General features: G+C 38.4%; 2 protein-coding genes across 5 annotated transcripts in view; one reads left to right on the top strand and one right to left on the bottom strand.

Annotated features, from left to right (window-relative positions):
- luc7l (LUC7-like (S. cerevisiae)) overlaps positions 1-4,687 on the bottom strand; it is an 11,838-nt gene extending 7,151 nt beyond the window's left edge. The window contains exons 1-5 of one of the 2 annotated variants that reach the window (XM_014008141.1): positions 4,482-4,687; positions 2,062-2,156; positions 884-982; positions 549-659; positions 305-448 (exon numbers count right to left, since the gene is read on the bottom strand). In XM_014008141.1, the coding sequence (XP_013863595.1) occupies positions 305-448; positions 549-659; positions 884-982; positions 2,062-2,156; positions 4,482-4,542 (510 nt within the window). In that variant the 5' untranslated portion in view covers positions 4,543-4,687. Of the gene's footprint in view, positions 1-304; positions 449-548; positions 660-883; positions 983-2,061; positions 3,246-4,481 lie in introns of those variants that run through there. The other variant, XM_014008140.1, reaches the window with a different exon arrangement.
- Positions 4,688-4,802: 115 nt separating this feature from the next.
- fam234a (family with sequence similarity 234 member A) overlaps positions 4,803-14,508 on the top strand; it is a 13,291-nt gene continuing 3,585 nt past the window's right edge. The window contains exons 1-12 of one of the 3 annotated variants that reach the window (XM_014008138.1): positions 4,803-4,881; positions 5,039-5,126; positions 5,827-6,120; positions 6,205-6,315; positions 6,415-6,597; positions 11,773-11,897; positions 12,117-12,249; positions 13,076-13,208; positions 13,303-13,443; positions 13,579-13,660; positions 13,745-13,897; positions 13,992-14,094. In XM_014008138.1, coding sequence (XP_013863592.1) covers positions 5,862-6,120; positions 6,205-6,315; positions 6,415-6,597; positions 11,773-11,897; positions 12,117-12,249; positions 13,076-13,208; positions 13,303-13,443; positions 13,579-13,660; positions 13,745-13,897; positions 13,992-14,094 — 1,423 coding nt within the window. In that variant the 5' untranslated portion in view covers positions 4,803-4,881; positions 5,039-5,126; positions 5,827-5,861. Of the gene's footprint in view, positions 4,882-4,941; positions 5,127-5,826; positions 6,121-6,204; positions 6,316-6,414; positions 6,598-11,772; positions 11,898-12,116; positions 12,250-13,075; positions 13,209-13,302; positions 13,444-13,578; positions 13,661-13,744; positions 13,898-13,991; positions 14,095-14,508 lie in introns of those variants that run through there. The other 2 variants (XM_014008139.1, XM_014008137.1) reach the window with 2 other exon arrangements.

Below are 14,508 nucleotides of genomic sequence, written 5' to 3'. Positions count from 1 at the left end.
GTCTTTATTTTACAGTTAAAATACAAGTTTATCAAATAAAGTCTAATGTTACAACTAATCATGGATCCCTTTAATAACTAAATAAGGACACACTGTATTTATTCATGTATAATACTAGAAATTTAACCCTAAAAATCATCCATAAAGTGGGGGAGTAGTATTATACATGGGTTATTGATAATTCAATTTTTAATGCTTTTTAAGCTAAAAAAATGATGATCTTATTATACTCGAGATCGTATTATACATGAATAAATACAGTACTTATATAGTGCAAAATGACTTCAAATGTCTTTTAACTCACCTCTGCATCCTTTTTCTTGGTACGGACTTTCTCCACTTCCTGTAAGACCTTCTGAGCCTCGTCCACATTCCCTTCTGCTCCAAGCTGCTCAGCCTTGGCCAGAAGCTTACCTATTTCTTCATTCAGCTCATGCACCTTCTCTGCCTAAAATATCAACCAACCCAGCAAACATACAGAGGAAAACAGTTACTGTATAAAAAGGAAAACCAAATGATTCAGACAATTTGTAAATCCTGTCATTTACCTTTGCTGACACCTCTGCGCTGATCTCTTCCTGGGTCTCAGCCAGACGCTTCTTGGCTAGTTCTGTTCTTCTGTCACAGTCAGCTATGAAGGACTCCAGGTGATCCACCGCCTTTAGAGATGAGGACAAACAACAGATAAACCAAACTGCACGCCTTATTTAATTTTGTAGATGTGCAAAACCTTGTGGGGACATTTAAACACCTTTTTAAACTGACCCTTCTTATGAGAAGTTTAAGTTATGAGCTGAGATAACAACCGTGAGGTTTAAGCATACGATTACTTCATCCAGTAAGGTGAAACTTTTATGATCATTAAGAAAATARCATCACTTACATCTAGTTCAAAGAAAAGATCTCTCTCCTTGGAAGCAATTTCGTAATCTGCCCGAAGTGCCAGGTCATGAATCTTTGTGCATTCCCCCAGGTCCATACGCTGTCAAACACAGCCAGACATGAGTCAAACATTAAAAACACAAACAAAGAAAGATTAAGAATTTTCTTAGTGATCCTTGATGGGTTTTTTTGTTTGCTATTGTTGAGATTTCAAAAGGAAATTTAACATAGTAAGGAAACAATTGTTTTTAGCAGTTAACATTTTATGTATTGTGTAGGGCTGCGCGGTATACGCAGTAGACGGTAGAAACGGTATGAAGTTGGCCTATGGTAGAAATTTACCCTCTACCATCCTATCATCATTACATCATTGCACCCGTGTCAGCAGGGCTGCGAGTGCAGTGAAAATGGAGCAGGAGTTCAAAAATATAATGAAGAAATTCTAGCATTTTAAAACACGTATAGAGAGAGTAAATCCTCAAAATTTCCACCTGCCGCTGTAGAAAATTACGTCGTGTCGCGGGATCATAATCTCTCCCTCCCTCCCGCTGCACGTCGCGCAGAGCGAAGCTTTAACAACTGTAGTCTTTTCACACCCAATCGTCGGAGAATAAAAACATTTTTTATGTATTGTTTACCTACAGAGATTATTTTTAAAAAAAACGTGGATATTCGTTCAGTTGTAAATCCATCTTGCTAATGTAAAGTCGGCTTCTGCTCTGATGATGAAGATGAGCGCGCAGCAGAGCAGCAGCTGATAAGTTCAGCAGGTGGAAGCTCATTGTATGGCAGGCAGATATTAAAGCAAAATTGCTGGGTTTAATTAAGATAACAGCTTTCTGCAAAAAAATCCTCTCAAAATCACATTATTTTAACTTTTTATGATAATTTTCTACCGCGATATATACCGTTACCATGAAGGGATTCAATTTATACCGTGCTTTGAATTTGAGGTCATACCACCCTAGTATAGTGTAGTGGTAGGACAGTCAACTTGGGACCAGAAAGTCACAAGTTTGATTCCCCGCTGTGTCCTCGAGCAAGACATCTAATCCCTAAATGATCCCCAGTCGCTTAGCTGCTCCACTTGGAAGCATCTCAGAGGCGATGGGTGAAATGCAGAGCACACATTTTGTCATTACATGGGAACATGCACTGATACATAACACATTTACTTACAGTTCCAGACAGGATGTCGTGAGGACAGCAGTTGAGAAGGTGACTTTTACAGACTCGATCATCCGTGAACTTGACCCTCTGCCGCGTCTCATCTCCTGAAAAAGTCCAAGAAAGCAACAGTGAGAAAGACCTACTTGACAGAAAGTGTGGGGTATCCAGAGCTTTAACACACATCAATGTAACGACAAAATGTATCAATGAAACAGGACTCAAAGATTTTAGTCCAACTGCAGGATTAAAAAACTATTTAATATGTTTTAAAAATATATTCAAAAACGTTTCCTTGATATGAATAACTGCTCCTACTGGACTGTTATCAGATACTTCAATAATGTTGCTGAAGTAAAAAGTGTAGCACAATATATTTGTGTTATTTGATGTTATTGGTTCTTACCTTCAAGCCTCAATAAAAACATAAGAGCTTTAGTTTGAGTTAACCTGTTCAAATGTTTAATGTTTACCRTGAAATGTGGAGCATTAAATGACAGCTAGTAAGGGTGCAACATAATGTCAACAGTTTACTGGTAACTACACTGTTGTTGGCTATGCAGAAAACATGGTTATTACAACTATTAAAAGAAAAGCATCACATTCATACAGATGTCCTCATCAAGTCATGTATAAATACAAACACTGAAAAGACATTTAAAGCAAAATAATTCGAAGGGGGGGAAAAAAACATGTTTATACACACTGCGATCTGCACCACATACTGTACCCTTCTGCATCTTCAAGCCCTCAGCTGCAGAATTTTAAACCCGCTGTGGAAAAGTATAAATGGGAACAGTTTTCTTGCCCATACCTGTAGTAAGAAGTTGGGAGTCATACACAGGTCAAATCGTAAATGATGCTAGCAAAGTTTTTGTGTGGACTGCTAAACAGACCAGTAATATGTGCAGAAAACTGAGAGCTGCTTGTGTGGACACAGCGCGACTAGACGTCTTAGCTCAAGATATGTAAAACTACTCCAAATTGTATTTCTACTGCCACTGGAGAGTTACCTTCTTGTGTATTTATTTGCATTATTTCAAATAAATATCTACAATAACTTCCGGAAGGCAAACAGATTGTTTGGATATTAATCATAACAGCTTTAAAAATTATGTGACTCACGGCTCGATGAACATGAGGCTTTTCTGCAACTCCTTTGCAGATTGATGTAGGCTGGCAATGATACACTGAACCTTAATGAATAAAATAAAGGGGCCACAATTGTTCAGTTTGTATGCAACAAATGTATGGGAAGAATTTGATATCAATCTTWTTACACATACACCCACAGACTCACAACACAAATTCACTCTCATTGAACAGATGGACTTAGCAGCTTGTTAAAAGATCAACAGGGCTGCAATTAAATTCACACTACTGCCACAATGGAAGTTTTGTTAATAAACTCGTAGGGCAGCTATTAAAGGCCATTTTCAACTCACAACTAGACGTTATAAAAAATGTGTAATTTAATGTTACCATCTTTATGGCTGATTTTTTTCTCCAAAATAATTAAAAAGCCATTATTTTATTACTAAAAGGTAAATTATTAAAAAAAAAAAAACTAAGTCGAAAAGAATGGGACAACTCATATAATCAGCTAAGTTACACATATGCGCCTAAACTTATTTGCATATATGCTGATCAAAATGCATTCATTAGATTATAGCACAGGGTCAGCTCATGTTAARACGTGTTATGAAACAAACCATACAATATATAAAGTGGACGTATCTGCACAAAACTAATAAAACTAATAATACACCAACAATTGAGCTCCATGAAAAGTAGATAACTGGTCATGCATGAGAGTGAGATTATAAAGCAAATCTAATTCAYACTGATTATGCTGTTTAAATAAGGTGCATTTGAATTGTTGACATTTTTTTCTATAAATAAAAATAGTTGAGAATTTGTATTCAGTGTGACAGACTGATAGATTTGTGAATTTTGAACCGGAAGGGGATTAAGCCCCTCCCCTAAAACCATAAGGGAATAAATGCCGAAATATCATAGTTTGACTGATCACTTTGGGGTGTGTCTGGTGTGGGATACTTCATTCCAGGACTGATCAGTCTGCTTTGCATTTTAAAGTAGTTCAGAAACCATAGGGGATAAAACTAACTTCAAGTTCTGCTTTATTGTCTCAAAAACCACTACGCGAGCATAAGCTAAGTTAGCCAAAATGCTAAAGACGAAAAATGGAAAACCTGATTCAGTTTAAAATTGCCACTGCAGATGGAAACATTAACTGTTACTTTCAGTAATTACATTAAAACTTGAATCCATCTTTACTCTATTTTAGACAGCCCTTTGCAGTACATTTATTCATGCAGCTCTGTTCATCACACGACAACCACAAGCCAGCCTCAGCAGATCCTCCATCTTGGCTAGCTCGCTAGTTCAGTTAGCATCTCTCGGCGACTCACCATCCCTTGCTGTTCCCATCAGCTGGTCGAGCAAAGCTCTCATTTGAGCTTGGGCAGACATTGTCGTAGGTGTTCCGTTGATAGTTCTCTGTGTGATCAAGCAACTGCAAACAATTTCTCGGATTATTTTCAGAGGTTTTTAAATAATTTAATCATTACACCATCGCCACTCAAACCTTCTCGCTATTTTGTCAACTGGCCAGTTTCCGGTTGATACTAAGGAAATGACGTTAGATGTTTGATGCRGCCGCAAATGTGAATTCGGCCAATCATAATGCCAGAAGACAAGAGACCCAGCCAATCACAGCGACGATATAAAATGAGTTTTTTATTTCCCAAGTAAAGGCTTTCAGGTTGTGACTGTACGCTGCCTGTCATCCAGGCAGCGCCCTTGTTTAAGGTACAATTTTTAAATCGGAATACAATTACTTATTTTTAAAATTATTGTAATTTGGGTGTTTGGTTATATTTTCTGATATTAAATATTTAAAATCTAAAACTACCTGTCAGACAAAATGCAGGTCATGTAGTCTGAATCTATTCGAACTTGTCAGCAGTTGTGTTTACCACCAGCAAGTTTGTTAGACCTGCTGGCTGCTGCTTAATAACTCTAGTGACTGCGGAAAGTGTCAGCGGGGAGTTATAGTAAGTAAAACTTTTTTAAAATTTGCTTTATCCTCTAAACTTTTTTGCTGTCATGTTTGACTCAAATGTTGGAGTTTAGTCTCGACACACAAATTGTGTCAGCTTTACCCTCCAGCATAGAGGCCAGTAGTATCTGTGTCGTTCAACAGGTTAGCAGTTTTTGAACATTACCCTATTTTCGTTAACAGGAATTAGACAAATATAACACAGTTAGAATAAAATGCAAATTAATTTTGACTGAATTTGCTTGCTTTGTTCATGTAACTTATATATTTTGTTTGGATTTATTTGTGAGTAACTAAACCTTGGGGGAGTTATTGAGGTAATGACAGGGTGTGCTTTCTTGGCACAGGTTAATAACGGTCTCTTTTGTTTGTTTTTATGCTGAGAAATTTCTGGAACCAGAGCTGGCACGTCTGAATAAGCACAGATCCACAAAGGTTGATGCTGCAGAAAGAGCTGACAAATACTGCAGCCTCCAGTAGTTTCGTGTACTTAGTCGTTTGATCGCCAGGGAGTTTTGCCTAGTTTTATTTCTTCATGTGGGTTTCTAATCCATTTTACACCTGGATTACAGATATAAAATATATATGCAGTGTGTCACCGTGGGAGTAGCCACACTGCATTAAAATACCTGTATTTATGGCTAATATGTTGTAGAAGTATGGTTTTGCTGTAAAGTCTTTTTTTTTGTAAACAGGTCTGTAAAGCCAGCAATGAATTAAGGAGACAGCGATGGATACTGCAGATCACGTTAATGAGAGCGACCCTCTGAAGAGAGGAGGAGATGCCACAGCACCTTCAGCAACAGAGCTCAAAAAGAAGAAATGTAAAGAAGGCTTGGGTTGTACCAGAATGTCTCACTGGAGGACGGCAGTCTTCTTCCTTTCCTTGTTCATCTGCCTCACCATTGTGTTTGCCTTCTCCTTCATCATCCCCTGTCCTGTCAGAGCACAATATCTCATTACCTGGAACAGGACTTTTTCTGAAGCGGGTGTGTATTCTTTGCTTTACTCTGTTTTGTTTTACATCATCCTAAAAGGGAGACTTACTACCTCTTTATCATTTTCTCTCGCAGCCACCTATGACTTCCTGGCTTTTGAACATGCAAGCAAGGACAAAGTGATAGATGTCCTTTTTGTTCTGAGAAACACAAATGGCACACAGAACAAATCGTGTGCCGACGCAAGTATGAAACTGTTATTTAAATTTATTTACCAAGAAAAACAAAAGTGACCGACTTGTCTGTGTTTTAGTATAAATCAGATAAAGTCCAATTATGTTCCAGACCTGACTTCGCCGTGCCTGTTTCTGTTGGCGGTGGACGGCACTGATGGAGATACACTGTGGCAGAGGCCGCTGGCTTTTGAGTTCCACTGGGCTCAATGCGGTCTGGGCCAAGATACACCGGGCTCCTGGCACTGTCTGCTGTCCCATTCAGACAACCTCACAGCCATTGACAAATACACAGGTTAGTGATCCAATAAACCAATTATTATTGCTGTTGTATATTAGTCATGGTCAATATAAATCAGCTTTCTTCTCACAATAAATACATAAACAAACTAATTTAAAAAACAACAACAACTCTTCAGTGACAAAGAGGAATCAAACTTTTAATGAGGRGTGCCAATTGAATAAACATGTATGTGGAATAAGTGAAATAGATTCATTTCCTTTAAACCAACTGTCCTAATTTAACTCAGAAAAAAGCTTTAAAAAATGTAGTCAAGTCAAATCAGGAAGTAGATACAAAAAGATTTCCAAGGTCCTGAACAACTCAGGGCTTCGATTAAATCCATCACTGTGGAAAGATTACGGGACATGTGTAAATCTACCAAGAGCAGGTGGTCCTCACAAACTCGGCAACCATGCAGGAAGGAGAATAGTGAGCGAGMCCAAGTAGACAACTGTGAGCACTCTGAAGGACTTACAGTACAAATGTCAGCTAGCAGTATAAGATTATCCTTGTGAATTTCCTTGTAGTTTGCAACATTAATTTTAAACTGTATTTTGCAAGCATTCCAAGGCCAGCTTCGACTGGTGAAGAATACTTTCATCTCTTCTCAGCACAAGATGATTTTAGTTTAAATCTCAGGGAAAAATGACACTTGATGATGTACACGTTTTGTCAAAGCTTTCTAGGTCTTTAGTGTTTTTTAGTAAAGGGTTGTGGTTCATTCAGAACATTGTACAATTTCCATCTGTTGTTCTGATAGCTGGTATGGTGAATTTAATGAAACAGTGGTGGACTCAAGAATGAAACAATCTTTTGTGGTGATTTATTTAAAAAGGAGTAATAGGAAATAAAGGAATTAATGCTATAGCAGATCATGAGTATAACAGAGCATCTGCAGAAGATATATCTTCTGCAGATGCTCTGTTATACTCATGGCAAATTTATATACATTTATAAATTTGCCACGGTTTCCTTGATTTGTTAATAGATGGATTAAGTGACTAATTCAGTAATCAAAATGGAACATTCTTATCTGACAGAAGCCATGACACATTTGAATTCACAATTATGAAGCAACATAATATAGTCATCCCATATCAAGCCATGACGTACTCTTTGTAATCAATCAATCAATCAATCAATCTTTTGTATAGCACATTTCAGCAACAAGGCAGTTCAAAGTGCTTTACATCATAAAAACAAAAAATATAAAGTCATAGAACACACGGTTAACAATTAAAACATTGCAGTTTGTCAAGTGCAGTCGTTACACATCAAAATGTTGATTAATGTTTCATTTATGCTCCATCAGCAAACTGTTGGGTTTTCAATGTTGATTTAAAGGAACTCAGTGTTTCAGCAGTTTTACAATTTTCTGGGAGTTTGTTCCAGATTTGCGGTGCATAGAAGCTGAACGCTGCTTCTCTATGTCTGGTTCTGGTTCTGGGGATGCAGAGCAGACCAGGGGTCTCATGCATAAAGGATTGTGCAGCTTTTACACTAAAAGTTGACGTATGGATAAATTTAGAAAAGTTCACCGCACCAAAAAATTCAGATGAATAAAACCGTGCGCACGCAGGTTCGTGCGCACCTTTCCTTTATACATCCCAACGAACGTGGAACTGAGCGCACCTGAGACACCTCCCCTGACACGCCTCCATTTAAATATGTAAAATAGATGTAAATGTGTCCAGCACGTGAGATTCTCCTCAGATTGTCCTCTCTGTGGGATCAGAAATGATTTTTAGATGCAGGCGAATTATACATTAAATGGAGAATGAGTGAGAAAACTGTCTAAATAAGTAATGGAGTGTAAAAATGTGTTTGCCACATGCAAAGGTGTGTGTGTGWGTGTTGGCGCGTGTGTGTACGCGCGTGTGTGAAGCTGCTGTTTTCAGAGGTGCATGAGACTGAGAGACATTTCCACCTTTACACATCTTTAATAAATGACTGTAAACACAGAGGAACTGATGAGTTTGGTAGAACTTAGAAAAATATTTTATTAAATTGTTGAAGTGAAGAAACGAGTTGCAGTTGATTTATGAAGTCTTTCATTCAGCTGCATGACTGCTCAGAACTACAGTAAAATGATTGCAATTTGTTCGGTGTGACAAAAAAATACATGAATAAAAATACACGCTGTCCTCAATTCTTCTTGTGGTGATATCAACCTGCAGAACAGCTGACATTGTTCCACAAATTTACGCAGCAACTAATCTATTGTCTGCGTCTTGTGGGGCTGAGGAATCATCACAGCTGAACTGTTCTGAATTAATCTGCTGAGTTGACCATGTTTTTTTCTCAGAATTAAAATGTTTCTTAGACAATTCACCACACACATTTTATTCTCCTCGCTCCGCCAGCTGCGCTCCGCGTGTGTTTCCACGTGAAAGAAATATAAAAACTTTACAGTTACAGTGGACTGGACTGAGGTTCGTTGATCAGTTTTAGACTGCTCTATTATCTTGTCTGAGGTTAAATGAAAATACATTTTCAGTCCTGGGGTTCAGTTTCATGATTGTTTGAGTTTAAAAAATAAAAACATAAACTAAAATAAAAATCTAACCCCGTGTTCAGACGCTCCTTATATCCAGAAAACACAACAGAGTCATAATTCTGTGGATTCAGGACAGATTCATGACTTTGTGGGTTAAAACTGTCGACTGAAAAACTTTGCGTGGCTGCCGCACATTCTCACGGCAGGTGAAATTTGGCACGCAGTGCTGGTTTTGATACATCACAACTAGGGTTGGGCATTATCGTATCGTGTGCATTTAATCGTCAGAAAAACATTAATCGATTACTTTTTGGCACTTGACGATTAATATGATTAATGCCACCAGGCAGACTGACTGGGGATTACTCTGGTCAGTCTGCTTGTTGCTCCTCTCCACTTCAAATAGGACAAACATTAAAAATAAAATTCTGTAATTTATTTATCTATCAATACAATTCAAAATATGATGCATATCCTGAAATCTGTAATTTTCACACAATTTTGAATTTTTTTTTTTACAAAGACCAAATCTTTCCCACTAAATTGGTCATGTGACCAGGACATAAGGGTGTCCAGGGGATTAATCGTCAAATTAATCGTTATCGGCTAAATACCCCCAATTAATCGTGATTAATTTTTTTGCCAATATTGCCCAACCCTAATCACAACATGGGCGTAGAACCTGGCGCATGCAACTTTTTTATATTATGCACCGTTTATAGGTGAGGCCCCTGAACCAGAAGACCTGAGAGGTCTGGAAGGTTGATACCACAACTGCATAACTTTAATGTATTGTGGTGCTAAGCCGTTAAGTGATTTATAAACTAATAACAGTATTTTTAAGTCTATTCTCTGAGTTACAGGGAGCCGGTGTAAGATGTGCTCTATCTTCCTGGTTTTAGTCAGAACACGAGCAGCAGTGTTCTGGATCAGCTGCAGCTGTCTGATGGATTTTTTTAGGCAGACCTGTGAAGACACTGTTGCAGTAATCAATGTGACTAAAGATAAACACATAGATGAGTTTCTCTAAATCTTGCCGAGACATTAGTCCTCTATTCCTGGACGTGTTCTTCAGGTGCTAGAAGGCTGACTTTGTAATTGTCTTTATGTGGCTGTGAAGGTTCAGGTCAGAGTCCATCACCACACCCAGATTTCGGGCCTGACTGCAAGGTTCCAGCTGTAGCAACTGAAGCTGTGCATTGACTATAGATTGTTCCTCTTTAGGTCCAAAGATAATAAATTCAGTTTTGTTTCTGTTCAGCTGGAGAAAGTTTTGGCACATCCACACATTTATCTATTCTAAGCATTTGTTTAGTGATTGGTAGGGCTGCCACAAATGATTATTTTTATAATCGACTAATCGGATCATATGTTAATTGAATAGAAAACATACAGGTTATCGYGCCAGAATGCAGCTGCTATTAGATTTTAGCTATATGCTAACTAAAAATAATTGCTGTGGAAGGCAAGTTCTACCTTGCAGATATTGCACAGGTTTCTCTTTCATTTTCTTAAAATGATCCCACACTTTTGAGCTCCGTTGCCGAGTAGCCATGATACCAGAGCCTGTCTGTATAATGTCTTGTGACGTCCACGGCCTACCCCAGTTACCACTACTGTGCATGTGTGTCAAGGACAGAAAGGCAGATGTGGCAGTGGAAGGTGTCAAAGAAGTTTGGAGAGAAAACCAAAGTAAAAAACAAAAAAAAAAACGAAAACGATTAATCGATTATTAAATTAGTCATCGATTATTTTAATAATCGATTAGTCGTTGATTAATCGATTAATCGTGGCAGCCCTAGTGATTGGATAGGTTCAGAGTCACCTGGTGACATCGTCATGTAGAGCTCTGTATCATCTATGTAGTTATTGTAGCTAATCTTATTTCCTGTTATAACCTGAGCTAGTAGGAGCATATAGATATTAAATAAGAGGGGTCCTAGGATTGAACCTTGGGGTACCCCACATGTGACTTCTGTCCACTTCAATGAGAAGTTACCTATAGAAACAAAGAAATCCCTGTTCTTTATGTAAGATTCAAACCAGTTGAGTACTGGACCGGAGATTTCTACCAAACTCGCCAGTCGTTTCAGTAATAAGTCATGATCAACGATATAAAGTGCTGCACCGAGTTCCAGCAGAACCAGCAGTCTGCATTAATATGGATGTCATTTGACACTTTGACGAGGGCAGTCTCAGTACTGTGGTGAGCACAGAGACCAGACTGAAAGACATCAAAGTGGTTGGTTATTGTTAGGAAGCTATTTAACTGTTGAAACACGGCTTTTTCAATTATTTTGCTGATGAAAAGGTTGGAGATTGGCCTGTAATTCTGCAGTAGTAATTTGTCTAGATTGTTCTTTTTTATCAATGGTTTGATGACTGCTGTTTTTAAAGCTTGGGGGAAAATTCCTGATGAGAGGAATGAATTTATTATTTGAATCAGATCAGATGCTATGATTGGCTGGACTTTCTTAAGAAAATTTGTGGGTATCCACACGGGGATTRACAACTTTCTCCTCTCGGCTTAGAAGTTTAATTTTGTTAAACAGGCAAACAAAGCCTTCTGCCTACTTGTGCACTCAGCTGATTGATAACGTTGCTCAGAAATTTGTCTGAATACACTGAGGTAAGTTGTTTTTAAAGCCTGTCAAACTGACAGCTCTGTTTTTGACTGATGCGTTTGTCAGGTGATGTGGTTTGGCAGCAGCCTCAGCCTACCGGGCTGCAGAGCTCTTTGCCCGTTCTCAATGGCCCAGATCTGGACGGTGACAAGACTGCTGATGTGGTACTGGTGGCATCAGAMAACACACAGGTGATTGTATTTATTAAGTTAATATCCACATGTTCCATTGCCCCTTTTTTTACACCATGCTTATTTATGTTCCAATACACCAAAAGTGTTGGRTATGTTTATGATTTACTATACATTTGTGTAGAATTTTTTCCCTATAGAAATGAAAATATATTTAAATTATAAGCAATACCAGTCAAATTATCTAGTAATGCGGCAAAACATTTTTCTGATCTGCAGACTCAGCTTATTTTGCTCTCAGGGAAGACAGGCACCCAAATCGGTTCGACTGTGGTTCTTGATTCCTTTGWATCAGCAAGTCATCTTATCCATCTCAGTGAGCAGGGTTCTCACTATGTACTGCTTCAAAAAGGTTTGTATGTGAAATCGTGTGTGACAACAATAACTGGGTAGTTTATATTTTCAGGGAAAGCAGTGAACTGTGAGGAGAACAACCATAAGAGAGGACCCTGATAACGGAAACCTCTGCCTCCTACTCTACCATGTGCAGGCGGGCTAAAATGGTCTTAATAACACTTTTGACATATCCTGATCAAAATAAACCCAAGGTTCTTCACGTTATTACAGGATTTTAAATTAATTCCATCCAGAGTGAGGGTAGGTTTCTTGGGGGAAATGAGGTGCTGTCAATGAGAATGGAAAAGTTGTTGGTTTTTGCAAAGGTGGATTTAGTACCAATGAGAAGAAGTTCCATTTTGTCACAGTTAATTTTAGTAAGATGCTGGTAAACCAGGACCATATCATAAAGGCAGTCAGTGAGCGAGGTGGGTGGGAGGGTGGTGGACATCTAGAACTGAGCGTCATCTGCGTAACAGTGGAATTGCATATTATGTTTTCGAAAGATGTTGCCAAGTGGAAGGAGGTAGATGATGATAAAAAGGAGAGGGCCGAGGACAGAATCTTGTGGAACACCAGAACAGAAAGGGGATGGATATGAGGAAAATKATTTTAATTTAACAAACTGTGTATGGCCAGAAACGTATGAAATAAACCATTTAAGGTGTGTGTGTGTGAAATACCAATACATGATAGACTGTCAATGAGGATGGTGTGTGAGATGGTATCAAAGGCGGCACTTAAATCGATGAGGAAGAGGATAGAGAGGAGTTCAGTGAGATCATACTATTAGTTATTAATTATGATTATGTGACCACTGATGGTAGTAAATTCCCTCACAGACACAGGTGTGTATGGACTAGCACTGTGGAGGATTRTAGCCAAGGCTAAAGCAGGACTGACTCCTGACCTTAAGAAAGACAAAAGCCTGGAGAAAAAAGCCGATGCTGCAACTGGCCTTGTTCCCATTCATGAGTAAGAAACACCTTGCTTGTTCACGACGTGACTTTTAAAATTAAAATCCATGTATTTTTAATTTTTTTAACTAATATTTGATATTACTTTGTAGGTCTGACGCTATGAGTTTGCTCAGGACTAAAGCTACAGATTTTTCATCTGACCTGGTGGTCGTTTCTGCGAATGAGGTGGCTTTGGTGGATGGAAAGAAGTTACAGCTACGGTGGAGATTCAACACTAGCTCAATTCTTGGGTAACTTCTCTTTTTTATTTAATGATTATTTGAATTTCACTGCAGTCCAGGTAGTTTTTCAGACAGTACAATAAATAAAGTTTCTATTATGAAGTTTAAGTTTGAAAAACATTTGCTTCCTGGTTTTTCTTTCAGCATGCCTTCCTTTGGTCACTTTAACACCGATGATATCCTGGATGTTGTGATTGAAGAGGACATAGGCAGCTACAAAAAGAAGGTCAGTTATTTGCAGTCAGCTCGTGTTTATTTTCTCTACCCTGAGTTTCTGATTTCTCTTTCAACCAAACATTCCTGTGTGTAGATAATAATCCTGGATGGGAAGTCTGGCGGTGTGCTGTGGGAGCTCAAACTTCTTGCCAGTGCCAACTCTCCAAGGCCAGCCTCCGTTTACACCATCAGCTCCTACTCAGTCTTCATGTTTTGGGGCTTGATGCCACCAGAGTCCAACTCATCTGTAAGGACACTGCTTACACATGGAAAAAAAAATATATTTACTGGTGACTCAGAATTTCACGAACTGTTTTTGGACRTCTTTAAAAACATTTCAGGAATCATCATTGACTGATCGACGCTCTTACATGCTGCATCCTGGCTACCCTAAAGTTCTCCTCGAGTTTACCAACACCCTGGACCACATTGTAGCCTTCAAAGGTGATTTTTTTACATATTTACCTATTTTTACTGTATATACTAGTATCATAATAGATGATTGAGTGATTTAGGCAGTGGTTCCCGAAGTGTGGGGGTACGCCCTCTAGAGGGGGAAAATTGCCATTCCAGGTGGKTCTGTGGTCAGTGTATCTTTTGGTCATTGGATTTTCTTTTTATTTATTTTTTTACTTTGTTTATTGAAGCTTTTTTTTTCCCAAACACATACAATACGCAGAACAGAAACAGACTGTCGACAAGAGGAATTATTCACATTCTAACTAAGTTGAACAGATACAGGATAAAACAGCAGACTTATTTACTTTCCTTTTTTTTGAGCAGCATTTAGAAATAACAAGGAAAGAGAGACCTGATTCAGTTATTGCTCTCTAAGGATCTAGTCCATTTGCTCCATCT

Source organism: Austrofundulus limnaeus, unplaced genomic scaffold (genome assembly GCF_001266775.1).
Source record: "Austrofundulus limnaeus strain Quisiro unplaced genomic scaffold, Austrofundulus_limnaeus-1.0 Scaffold48, whole genome shotgun sequence".
Classification (NCBI taxonomy): Eukaryota; Metazoa; Chordata; class Actinopteri; order Cyprinodontiformes; family Rivulidae; genus Austrofundulus; species Austrofundulus limnaeus.
Note: the sequence above shows the minus strand (reverse complement) of the source record. Positions and strands in the feature narration are given on the sequence as shown.